The sequence below is a fragment of the Ursus americanus genome, chromosome 20, assembly GCF_024610735.1.
Source record: "Ursus americanus isolate L20-20 chromosome 20, mUrsAme1.1.p, whole genome shotgun sequence".
Classification (NCBI taxonomy): Eukaryota; Metazoa; Chordata; class Mammalia; order Carnivora; family Ursidae; genus Ursus; species Ursus americanus.
The window spans coordinates 13,017,659-13,030,226 of NC_142146.1; the positions used below are offsets into that span (position 1 = coordinate 13,017,659).

The 12,568-nt window shown below is 42.3% G+C and overlaps 1 protein-coding gene across 1 annotated transcript in view; it reads right to left on the bottom strand.

The window, feature by feature from the left end:
• Positions 1–8,702: 8,702 nt before the first annotated feature.
• GPD1L (glycerol-3-phosphate dehydrogenase 1 like) overlaps positions 8,703–12,568 on the bottom strand; it is a 59,968-nt gene continuing 56,102 nt past the window's right edge. Inside the window, exon 8 of the mRNA XM_045776108.2 lies at positions 8,703–11,600. Coding sequence (XP_045632064.1) covers positions 11,504–11,600 — 97 coding nt within the window. The 3' untranslated portion in view covers positions 8,703–11,503. The remainder of the gene's footprint in view (positions 11,601–12,568) is intronic.

The window sequence follows — 12,568 nt, forward strand, 5'->3', positions numbered from 1 at the left end:
ATGAATCATTGAACATTATATCAGAAACTAATGATGCGCTCTATGTTGGCTAATTGAATTTAAATAATTAAAAAAACCCCAAAAAACCCCACTTTTCTTGTCATGCATGGGAGATCAGACACACAGAAATTAGAAGAACCATTTTTGTATTCAGTTACATTTTTCGGTAGACATTACTTCAAGAGATGAACCAGTAAACAAAAGGTGGTGTATTTTGGAATATTATTGGGCCATAAAAAGAAATGAAGTTCTGATAATTCTAAACATGGATCTTGAAAATATTGTGCTAACTGAAAGAAGTCAGTTATAAAAGGCCACATTTTATATCTATTCTCTTTCTAGGAAATGTCCAGAATTGGCATTTTTACAGAGACAGAAAGCAGATTAGTGGTGGCTTAGGGCTAGAGAGATGGGGAAATAAGGGCACGGGGTTCTTTCTGAGGTCACAAAATGTTCCAAAACCGATTACTCAAAAAGCATTGAATTATACCGTTTAGATGCGTGAATTGTATGATACGTGAACGATACCTCAATCAAGTTGTTAAGTAATTACAGAGATAAGATCCTTGCCGTTCATAAAAGCAACCAAACGTATAAAGGATATGCAATATTCTTTACATATTATATATACAATATCCATTATATTCTTGATATACTATCTTTATGCGATATCGGTATATATTATGTAAGACTATATAACATGTAAAGATTATATAAAAACGTGTAGGAGCAAGTCTGTTTAAAAAAAAAAAGGCAAACAACCCAACAGGAAAATAGAGGATATTCACAAAAGAGGAAGCCAGAAGTGCCGATATACACACAGAAACAGGCTCCACCTCCTTGGAAATCAGGGAAACAAACATTAAAATATTAACCAGATACCATTTCAGACCCATTAGATTGGCAAAGAAACTACAAAAATTAGTCTGACGACGCTGACGCTAAATGTGGAGCAATGAGCCTCTCATGGATTGCTGGCGGGAGAATAGATTGGTTCAAAATACTTGGAAACCAATATAGTGATATTTCAGCAAATTTGAAGGGTGTATACCCCACGACTTACTAGCATATACATTTGAGAAAGTCTCACCAGTGCATACAGGAAGCACACACAGGAGCATTTTCTCATTATTTTCTGTATTAGTAAAAAACTTCAAATGACCCACCTGCCATGGGTAGGGAAATGGATAATTCTATTGGGGTTTATTCATATAACGGAAAATTAGACTGCAGTTAAAAATAAATGAATCTGAGCTATTTTGTGTAATAAAAATATTTAAAACATGACTCATATTATCTCCCAGAAATGAGGCTAAAGAGAGCCAAGGTCCAGGGGCGCCTGGGTGGCACAGCGGTTAAACGTCTGCCTTCGGCTCAGGGCGTGATCCCAGCGTTCTGGGTTCGAGCCCCACATCAGGCTCCTCTGCTATGAGCCTGCTTCTTCCTCTCCCACTCCCCCTGCTTGTGTTCCCTCTCTCGCTGGCTGTCTCTCTCTCTGTCGAATAAATAAATAAAATCTTAAAAAAAAAAAAAGAGAGCCAACGTCCAGGAGAAAGTAAACTTTACGAACACTATTTATTGCTTGGACCTGCCACACTACTTCTGCCACATTGCGTTGGGAAAGCAAGTCACAAGGCCAAGCGCTGATTCAAGCTGGGGGGAAAGAGACGCCATCCGTAAAGCCTCATGGCCAAGGGCATGGATTCAGGGAAGCGTGCCGAATTGGGGCCATGATGGCAATCTATGCATCCCCATGACCTTGCGCTGGGCTGTCAACATTATTGTCAGACGGAAACCAATGGCAACGGAGCGCCCCCTGGATATCAGCTCTGGGCTAGATACGGGACACACTTGAGGTCATCAGCAGAACCTTCTGGCTCAGGGAGATATTATCTAATCGGGAAGACAGAAGACATACACAAAAAGATCAGTAACACTCAACCTAAGGAGAGAATTGACCTATGCATGGAGGGAAAAGCAGGACTCAGGGGCCAGTGGAGTAGGAGACCCTCTGGGAAGGAGAGGAGGCTGGAGGAAAGGTTGGTGGTAGCCATGCCTCTTGCCTTTGTAAAGCAGATTTAATGTCACGTGCCTTGAAATGAAATAAATTTGGGAAAGTGCCTGGTACACAGTAGCTTCTGAACAAATGTTAACAGAATCTAGAAATTTAGCTCCTGCTCTGATCTCCTTCCATATCCCAGTTGCTCTCAGCTCCTACCGTACTATCCGTTTGTCCCTCACTCACTAGGCCCTCTGCCATTGCAGGGCCTTAGCACCTGCTGTTCCCTTCACTTAGAACACTTCTTCCTTCCCTCTTCAATTCTACTGCATCCTGATATATGGTTTAAGGGTCACCACCTCAGGAGAGCCTCCCCTGACTTCCCAGAATCAGCCAATGCCCTACTGACAAGCTCCCTTAGCGCGTTACGTGCTGTCAGTAAGTGTGTGTCCATTCGGTGGTGTGGGCTGAATAACCCTTGTGCAGTACTGCCCTCCAGTGATTCCTCCGGGCATTTGCAACAATTCATTTTAAATGGACTCCCAATGGCTTTCATACTTTGCAGGATCAAATGCGACCCAAGGAACCAAGGCGGGCATGAAAAGGTGCTCAACGTGCCTAACCATCGGGGAAACGCAAATCAAAACCACGATGAGACAGCACCTCTCACACCCTAGCGGGGCGGTTATAAAAGAGATAAGAAGCGTTGGCGAGGTTGTGAAGGAAAGGGAACCCTTGCACACTGTTGCTGGGAAGGTACAGCTGCTATGGAAAACAGCATGGAGGGGCCTCAAAAAATTAAAAATAGAACTGCTGTAGGATCCAGCGATCCCACTTCTTGGTATATATATCCGAAGCAAATGCAATCCGTATCTTGAAGGGACACCGGCAGCGCCATATTATTGTAGCATTATCCACAATAGCGAAGATACGGAAACAAGCTTCAGTCAGTGGATGAATGGATAGGAAGATGTGATTTTTATATATATGAATACATCTATATACACACACATATATATAACTGAATATTATTCAGCCATGAAAAGAAAGAACTCTGGCCATTTGCAACAACATGGATGAACCCGGAGGACATGATGCTGAGTGAAATCAGCCAAACAGAAAGGCAAATCCTATATGATCTCACTTTTATGTGGAATCGGAAAAAGTCGAATTCATAGAAGCAGACAGGAGCGTGGTGGTTGTCAGGGACGGGGGGCAGGGGGAAATGGGGATATGTTGGTCAAAGTGTATAAACGTTCAGTAATAAGACGATTAAGTTCTGGGGACTGTAGTTGATCATACTGTATCGTATGGCTGAAATTTGCTAAGAGAGTAGATCTTACATTTTTTCATCACCACTACTGCAGTAAAAAGGTAACTATGAAGTAATGAGTAAGTTAACTAGCTTGACTGTGGTAATCATTTCACAATGTACATGTAAGTAGAATCATCATGTTTGCACCCCAAATATATACAATCATTGTTTGTCAATTACACCACAATAAAGCTAGAAAGAAAATGAAAATGGGTCCCTGAATGAGTAAATCTCGAGGAACACGGTGCGAGATTTATGAATTCCTTGAAGAAATGAAATGTGAACTTCTGTCCAGGCCTTGCCCTGGACACTTCAGTTTTATCTTATTTAAAATAGCTGCTGGGGCACCTGGGTGGCTCAGTCAGTTAAGCGTCTGCCTTCGGCTCAGGTCGTGATCCCAGGGTTCTGGGATCGAGTCCCGCATCGGGCTCCCTGCTCAATGGGGAGTCTGCTCCTTCCTCTGCCTCTACAGCTCCCCCTGCTTGTGCTCTCTCCTGTCAAATAAATACATAAAATATTTTTTAAAAAATTTAAAAAATAAGACAGCTGCTTCTGGGTGCTGGATTTCCCCTTCCTTCCATACCTCACAGATTCCCCCTTTCACTCCACTCTGACTTTTAAGTGCCTCACCCAAACAACACCTCTGCTCCTCGTTCCCTTTTGATCTGTAGTCCAGAATGTTCTCTCACCCCCAGACATCTCCCTACAGAAGGCCCTAAGCAATTCAAACCAATGATGGATTTGTCTTTTTCTCCCCAGATTCTTTCCCTCTTGAAGTTCCTTTATGTGTTCAGGGAACTGTGAAAAGCAAAGTACATGTTTTCTGACTTCTCAAAAAAACTGACACTATTGATAGATAAGAAAATTGAAGCCCAGGGAGGTGAAGTAACTTGCCCAAAGTCACACGGGTCCAGAAATCGAAACCCCACCTGACTCCAAAGTCTTGAAATTAGATGTGGACTTATGGGGCCAGCAGCTCTCAGAACTTGGGGGCCAGAGGTGATCTCTCTTTAAGAAAGAGAACACAAATTTAAGAAAACAAATGTACAGGGCCATAGAAGGGACTTGCACAAGGAAGGTCCTTGAAGCTTGAATTTCACTAGCTTCCTGAAGAAATGGTCTCTAAATGAAAATTATACCATCACCAGAGATAATAGACAGGCAAACCAGAGGGAAGCTTAGGAGGCAAAGAGGTTTTTTTCTTTCATTATATACCACCCTCCTTGCCGCAATTTCTTGAAAGCGTGGAAGGTCCCTTCTTTAGAAGTGTTTCCCCCAGGATGTTCCAGGGGTCTTTCCTGGAAACAAAAAGCAGGAAGCAGGTATTTTTGCTTTTGTAGGAATGTCAGTGTCAGAATGCGAGGGAGAAGAAGACGGTAATTTTGAAAAGACAGACATAAGTGGGTGTCCAACATCGTGGAAGGGAAAGAGATCCAGAAGGAAAAAAAAAAATCCAATAGGATGGATGTGTAAGTAACAGGCCAGGGTGTAAGTAAAACTGCCGTGCGTCAAAATTTATGGTTGATTTTGAGTTAAAAAGTCGAAAGGAAACATAGACACTGGACCACTGCCTCGCACAGACTCAGCATAAGAAATGCATGGCCTTCTAAACACTTGACCAAAGTCGCAGGAACAAGGAGCGATGCCATTTTTTGAAGGCAGCCAACAGCCCAGGGAACAGTCCTTCCCAGAGAGTGACCTCTAGTGGACAGGAGTATCATCATTCACTGGAACCCAGAATTTTTTCAAAGGAGCATCTCAACCCCTTTCAGCAACCCCCGCTTTTTTTTTTTTAACAAGAGCCTTCTGGGGTTTGGCTTAAACAGTGATTGTGTGGTGTTTAAAACTCTTAATGTTTCTTGTTTCAACATTCCTTGTCAACGGTGAACTTAATGACCCATTCTGTGCCTATAAAAACCTTTACGACTGTGAGTTAAGACGGCTACTTCAACAAAATTGTGGTTTAGGAAACAAAATTTCACAGGTAGGAGAGACCTCTGAATTCTTGATGAATACAAAATTGCACAATTTTTTGGATTTATTGGTTCACTTAGGGTCTCTGTTATAAAGGAATCCCTAATAGAGGTTATAGTGGTCATTAGGAAAGACAGGTCAGAGGCATGAATGGAAGCCATCCTTTTGAAGGTTAATTCGGCGCTGTCTGTTAGAATAGCAAACGCACGTAGCTCTGAGCCAACAGTTCCACTTCTAGGACTTTCTCCTTCAGATTTACTCATATAAGTGAGCAGAGAGCCATGTGCAAGGCCATTTACTGCAGCAATTATTGTAATAAGAGAAGTGGAGAAAACAACTTAAATATTCATCTGTAATAAATTATGGAATAGTCATAAATAAAATATGATGCAGATATTTAAAGGATATGGAAGATTCATAGTCTTCAATACTAAGACTATAAAAGAAAGTTTTAGGGGCGCCTGGCTGGCTCAGTGGGTAGAGCCTGTGTCTCCTGATCTCAGGGTTGTAAGTTCGAGCCCCACATTAGGTGAAGAGATTACTTAAAAATAAAGTTTTTTTTTAAATTGAAAGTTTTAGAACAGTATTTTAAAATCTTATACATGCATGAACATAGGACATGTGTACAAATTGGCAGAAAGAGTTGTTTGATTTTGCTTAACTACAAACAGCCATTTCTCCAAGAAGGTAGTGTAGCCCTTAAGTTAGGGACATAAGCGCTTAAGCCAAACTGCCTGAGTTCAAATCCTGCCTTTATCAATGATGATTTCTGTGATTTTGTCATATTCTTTGGCCTCTTTGTATCTCAATTTCCTCCTCTGTATTGGGGGATGATAAATTGTGAAGATTAAATAAATTCATATATATAAATACAGATTCATTCCTGTGAACCTATAATTATTTCAAAATAGAACTATTTTTTAAATGCAGTTTATTTATTTTTTTTTAAGATTTTATTCATTTATTTGACAGAGAGAGAGGTAGCCAGCGAGAGAGGGAACACAGGCAGGGGGAGTGGGAGAGAAAGAAGCAGGCTCCCAGCAGAGGAGCCCGATGTGGGGCTTGATCCCGGAACGCTGGGATCACGCCCTGAGCCGAAGGCAGATGCCTAACGACTGCACTACCCAGGCACTCCGAAGAAGCACATGTTTTAAATCCTGGACCTTGCTGCATTCATTCTGGAGAAGGAGGGACAATTTTGGACACTAAGTCTGGACTTATCTCATTAGTCCTGAGGAGAGGGACAGACAGTCACAGGCTTACCCACCCACATTCCTACACAGCCTCTTGGTCCAAATGAAAGATCCCCAAATGGATACTAACCATGATGCTGTAATGACCAATGGATAAATTCTCCCAAATCTCTTGATACTTCTCCAAGCCTCAGCCCTTCACCTCTCAAACAGCTTCTTAGCACCATCTTAGGGTAAGTTATGCTAGCGGCTGTTTACAACAGCTCCTAAATCTCAGGGGTGTAATACAACAGTGAGTTTTATTTTTGTACCTATTACAGTACAATGTGGACCAAGGGTGGGGGGATACTGTCCACAGTCATGTAGGGATCCAGAGGGGCTCTACTATCTTCAACAGAAAGCTGCCAAGTCATCCTGGAAATTGATAATCCAAGCAGCACACCCAAGAGCAAAGAAACAAGTGGCATTTTTTTCTTTCCCGTGCCACTGGCCAGAAGTCAATCACCTGACTGTTGGGTTGCCGAGAGAGGTCATTTCACTGTGTATTTCACAAAAAAATTTAGTGTACACGTAGAATTGTCTCTGTCACAAGCAGCTATTAATATGATCATGGGGGTCTTCTCCTTTAATGTTAATAAGATTTCCTGCTTTTCACTGACCTGCACAAGTAATCCTGGGAGCTAGACTGCATGATAGCATTCCCACTCGCCCCAGTACTATACCTCCCATCCAAACCAAAGGTAACATGGCTTGCTTCAGTAGCTCGAGTCACTTATTTTTTTAAGATTTTTTTACTTGAGAGAGAGAGAGCACGAGCATGAGTGGTGGGAGGGACAGAGGGAGGGAGACAGCAGACGCCCCAGGATCCCGAGATCATGACCTGAGCCGAAATCAAGAGTCAGCCACTCGACTGACTGAGCCAACCCAAGGCACCCTAAGGGTGCATTTATCTTTTCAAATTAGTGTTTTCATTTTTGAGGGGGGTAAACATCCAGTAGGGGCATTACTGGAACATACGGTAACTCTAATTTTAATATTTTGAGGAAACTCCATATTCCTCAAAAGCCATTCCCAGTGGCTACACCAATTTACATTCCCACCAACAGTGCATGAAGATTCCCTTTTCTCCGCACCCTGGTCAACCCTTGTTATTTTGTAATTATATTCTATTTTTACAGGGCATATTCAGCGGGACATTATTTATGGGAGGCCTGTGCCACTTGGACCCACAGTGGATTTCTACAGTGGTTTTGTGTTTGCTTCTGTCAGTTCTTTATGGGCATTACTAGCCCATGTTCCCATTTTTTTGTTTTTGCTTGTGATCTCCTGGCTATCAAAATTCAAACCCAAAACCTGTTTGTGGTGTTGGACTCATGATTACAAGTTTTTAGCAGAGACCTTTTTCTCCACCTGGAACCCCTTCCTTGGTTGTGCCTATCCATGGGTTTTCTTAGCCCTTTCTTCCCCCTGACAGTGTAGCCCTTAGAAGGCTCTAGTTCTAGTATTAAGCTTTACAACCTAAACCCTCAGATAATGGAGAGTACTCCCACTCCCTCCCCTGGAAGCCACAGAGCCATCAGGTGGCTTTACTGCTCTGTCAGTCCCTAATTATCTCAGCCTCCTGGGGATTTCCCTCACATTCTTGTGAGATCAGCCCTACGTATAAAAGTGACGCTGGTTGTATCTTCCCAGGTTTTCTAGGTATTCGAGGTGGTGCTGGTGTGGATTTCAAATTTATTACTCCAGGGACGCCTGGGTGGCTCAGTTGGTGAAGTGTCTGCCTTTGGCTCAGGTCATGATCCCTGAGTCCTGGGATTGGGTCCAGCATGGGGCTCCTTCCTCAGCAGGGATTCTGCTTCTCCCTCTGCCTGCAGCTCCCCCTGCTTGTGCTCTGTCTCAATCTCTCTCTGGCAAATGAATAAAATCTTTAAGAAATACATACATACATACGTACATACAATAAAATTTATTGCTCCATTGTGTAGCCAGAACTGGAAGGTCTCCATCCTACAATTATGATTATATAAAAATATCACCAAACAATGGGAAGGAATGCAGACAAATGGAAACAGACGTGTTTGAGGACTGGGATTAGAGAGGAAACCCTTCCTTTAAAAATTGCCTATCGTTAATGCAACACAACTGAGGGGAAAAAAGAGCTGACCTAGATAAATAAAACTCTTAACCAAGCTGATTATTAAAAGAAGGCCAGTAGCACAGGTTTGGGGCATTAAATGTTTATTAAATCAAGCTTTTAAATTATATCCACCTACAGTCTGTAAACAGATACAGTACATGTAAGTAAAAGGCTCTTAGATTAGAAGTGGTGGAAAAATGAAAGATCCCTTCGCACACAGGCATCTCGTCACTCCATGGGCTGACGCCATGGGGCCGGGTTTTAGTTCAAGAGTTAAATGAAAAACCAGAAGGAGTCTACCTCCACCTGCTAGGGCGGATTTCAAGACAGGTATTTGTTCCACATTATAGTAGGCTGGATTATAGCAAGGCAACAGTGAAGTTTTTACATTCACGGATTGGCTGAACTAGTACAAATTGAGCTTTTCCTCTAGAGGTCTCCCTCCCTATTACCATAATTAGTAAGAAATGAGAATTAAAATTAAACTATGGACCACAGGTGGCTACAAAAATAGGTAACTCGTAGAGTAATAAATATCTATAGACAGCAGAGCACAAACTTACGAAATTTGCCTTTTTCCATGAATGTGCAGAACATCAGAAGTTACGTTCAAGAGGTACAGTCAGTGGACTTCAGATCGGCAAGAGAACGCGCAAAGGAAAAACAATGAAATACAAAACCCAGAGTAGGAAGCTGAATGCAGATGAAAATATACATCAAACCACCTCCGAACTCCTCACTTATCTTACTTAATAGACACCACAATTAGCTTACAGCCCTTTAAGAATCTTAAAAAATAACACTTTGTAATCTATGTACAAATTTTTAAAAAGATTAATCATGAGACAAGCAAAAATCGATTAACAGTGGCACGAAAATCAATGGACCTTGTAGATTTTGTGTGCTTTCATAGACTTCTGTGTATGAGGATTTAAAATGCCCCCCCACGATGTTTTGGATTGAGTTTTTAAAATTCCCACAAAAGTCTATTCTACAATCATTTCAGGTATAGAAGGAAAAAAGTCCCAAACTGGAAAATTAAAAAAAAAAAAAAAAGTCAAAATCTCACAAAGTGACTGAAAATCCATGAATATATAAGTGACATTCATACGTTCCCTTCACACTTACCAAGTGCTATGTAAGGTAACTATAATGCTGTCCTGAAATCAATCTCATTTAAGATACAATAATTCCCATTCTAATTCTAGAATGAAAAGCACTTATTCGATATAATGTGCGTTTCAGCGAGGTTGACATCTACTTGGTTGTACTTGACAGTGTCACCTTGAAGTTTCATGAAGATTCATTGCAGGCCTGAACTGTGAAAGTTCAGAGCTAACAACACCACAGGTAGGCAGTTACTCATCCTAACTTCTGCAGGGAGTGAAGGGTATACTTGAGCTGTCCTGGGGTCACTGCAGCCTGGAACAGTGTTCCCTTGAAAACTCAGCAAGATTCTCTGCCAAAAAAATCTTCATAGTGTAAGGTGTTTGGAACTTGCTGGGTTGGGTAAGTTCTACTGACATACTGACATACTACGCCTTCAAGAGGGGTGTGCAGAGGCAGCTTTTCCCAACGCACTTGATTTTGCCAGAGAACACCCCAAACAACCATGGGATCCCAGGACACTCATGTCCTATGGAACATGGTTTGAGAAATGCCAATCTGAGTAGAATTTCTAAAGTAGTGGTTCTCAAATTGTAGTGAGCATCAGAAACACATGGAAGGCATCTTAGAGTATAGAGACTTTACCCCACTTCAGAGGTCTGGGGTGGGACCTGGGAACCTGCATTTCTGAGACTGAGAGACTCCAAAGTGAAGCTGATGGGGTGAGGACCGCACTTTGAGTGGCATCCATCCAGAGAATGACCCACACAAATCTCAGCTACAGGAAGCCCTGTTAGTCTCAGGAAAGGCTGCACGTGGCATCTGCTACAACCAATTAGCTGGCGGTCAGATCAGCCCAGTGATGCCTGAGGTCTGGGCACCTAGGTGGAATGGAGGAACACTGGACTTGACTCCCAGCTCTGCCCCTACTCACCAGGTGACCAGGCACCATGACTGCAACTCAAAAGAGGAATAATGGGAGTCCCATCTCAGTCGATCTGTGAGGCTTAGAGGAAATGTTTGCACAAAAGGACTACCCAACAAAAAGCATCATACAAGTGTCATTAATCAGTAGAACGTGTCAGTCACAGCAGGAAAATCCCAGATGGATTTTCTGCCTTCCGCCACTGCTGAGCCTTTATGAAAGCACATTCTGGCAGCTAATGAAGAGAAAAGAGGCTAAAAATGCAGAAAACTGCAAAGAGGAAGATATGTAAGTGGATCACCTAATTAAAAATCTCTAATTGTTAAAAAAAAGATCAACCCACAATCAAAGTAGTTAATTATGCTGGCTTTGAGATAAGAGTTTAAGTTACAGTATGTTGATCTTTGAACACACTCACTCCTCCGTTCTACCATGTTAATGCTGGTTCGGTTTTAACATCAAGAGCATGAGGAAAAAAAAAATCCCTTCACTCAAATGCATATGGATTCGATGTAAAAAATTTAGCTGAGATCATTCCCATCTTCTAAGCTACCACGGTGGGAAAACTTCCAAAGTAATTTTTAAAAAGGACCTTTAATTTTGGTTCATAAAACATCCACAGCATGATAAATGAACACAGACTCACACGCTCACACGTGTCTATTTGTTGCCCACCACATCTTAGCCAGTGAACTGCGTCTTGCAATTAAAAAATGAACTGGTAAAAATTCATCCGCACCCATGACAGGATTATGGTCAAGCAAACATCGTGTTGCCCAGTCCCAGTTTCCATTCGAATGAAAAAGACTGATCAGAAAGGCAGCACGCTCCCCGACACGCTGTACTGTCCACTTTATACATGCTCTGGGTGGCTCTGGAGACAAGACAACATCTCTTGAACGGGTTTGCCTTCATAGCAGATCTGATACACTGCCGAGAACAACGGGAACCTGGTTGGGAGGAAATGTGAAAAAAGACAAGTTGAGCCATCTGGTTTACCTCACAGAACAAATGAGTCTCCTGCCTAACAGACTGCAGATGGGTGTGCTACTTTGGACGACGAAGTGAACACCTTCTGTCTTCCTCTATGATTTGGTGGCTGTAAGATGGTGGTATGACCTAGACCATCCGCGGCCTACTTGTTTGGACTGCACAGTCTACTCACAAGTCCCATGGTAATCCTTGCAGGGCCATCGGTGGCCATTGACATGAAGAGCTGCAGGGCAAGTCTGGAATGAGTCCAAGTTTCTGTCAATATCTTAAAAGGCTGGAGAATAAATTTTAAATTGCAAGGAGGTACTGCTCTCCCTTCTCCAAAAGGGATCATCCAAGGATAAAGATGAGGCAGCCCCCACATCACCATAAATAGTTCGCGTCTGGAACATTCCTGCAAGAATCAACGTGGGCACCCACAATTAGCAAAGCACTGATCTCAAGCTGAAAGCTGGGTTTATTTTGCCTTTTCTTTCAAGATGTGAACACAGAAATGGCTGAGGGTACAAAGGTGTGGGCTAATAATGCACCATGAGAAAGGACAGCATTATCCCAGGGTCCAGCTGGCTCAGCAACTATTTTAAATAGTAGGTATCACTAAGGAAATAACAAAGTTAATTTCAATCAGCCTTTTAAATACACACACACACACACACACACACACACACACACACACACGCCAAAGCAAGCTTGACAGGATCAATAGAGTCTTCAAGGCCATTCTGGAAATTATCTAGTTGGAATCCTATTAATGACAACTTATTTAAGAATGGCGAACAGCCCTGAAAGGTCATATGTCTATCACTGTGAGTTTTTAAAGGTACAGAATGTTTTATTTTTTGGAGGCAGGCAGGCAGTCAAATCTGACCCCAACAGCCTAAACACTCCGGGCAAGTTTCACAACCCCTCTGTAAAATGGGGCAGG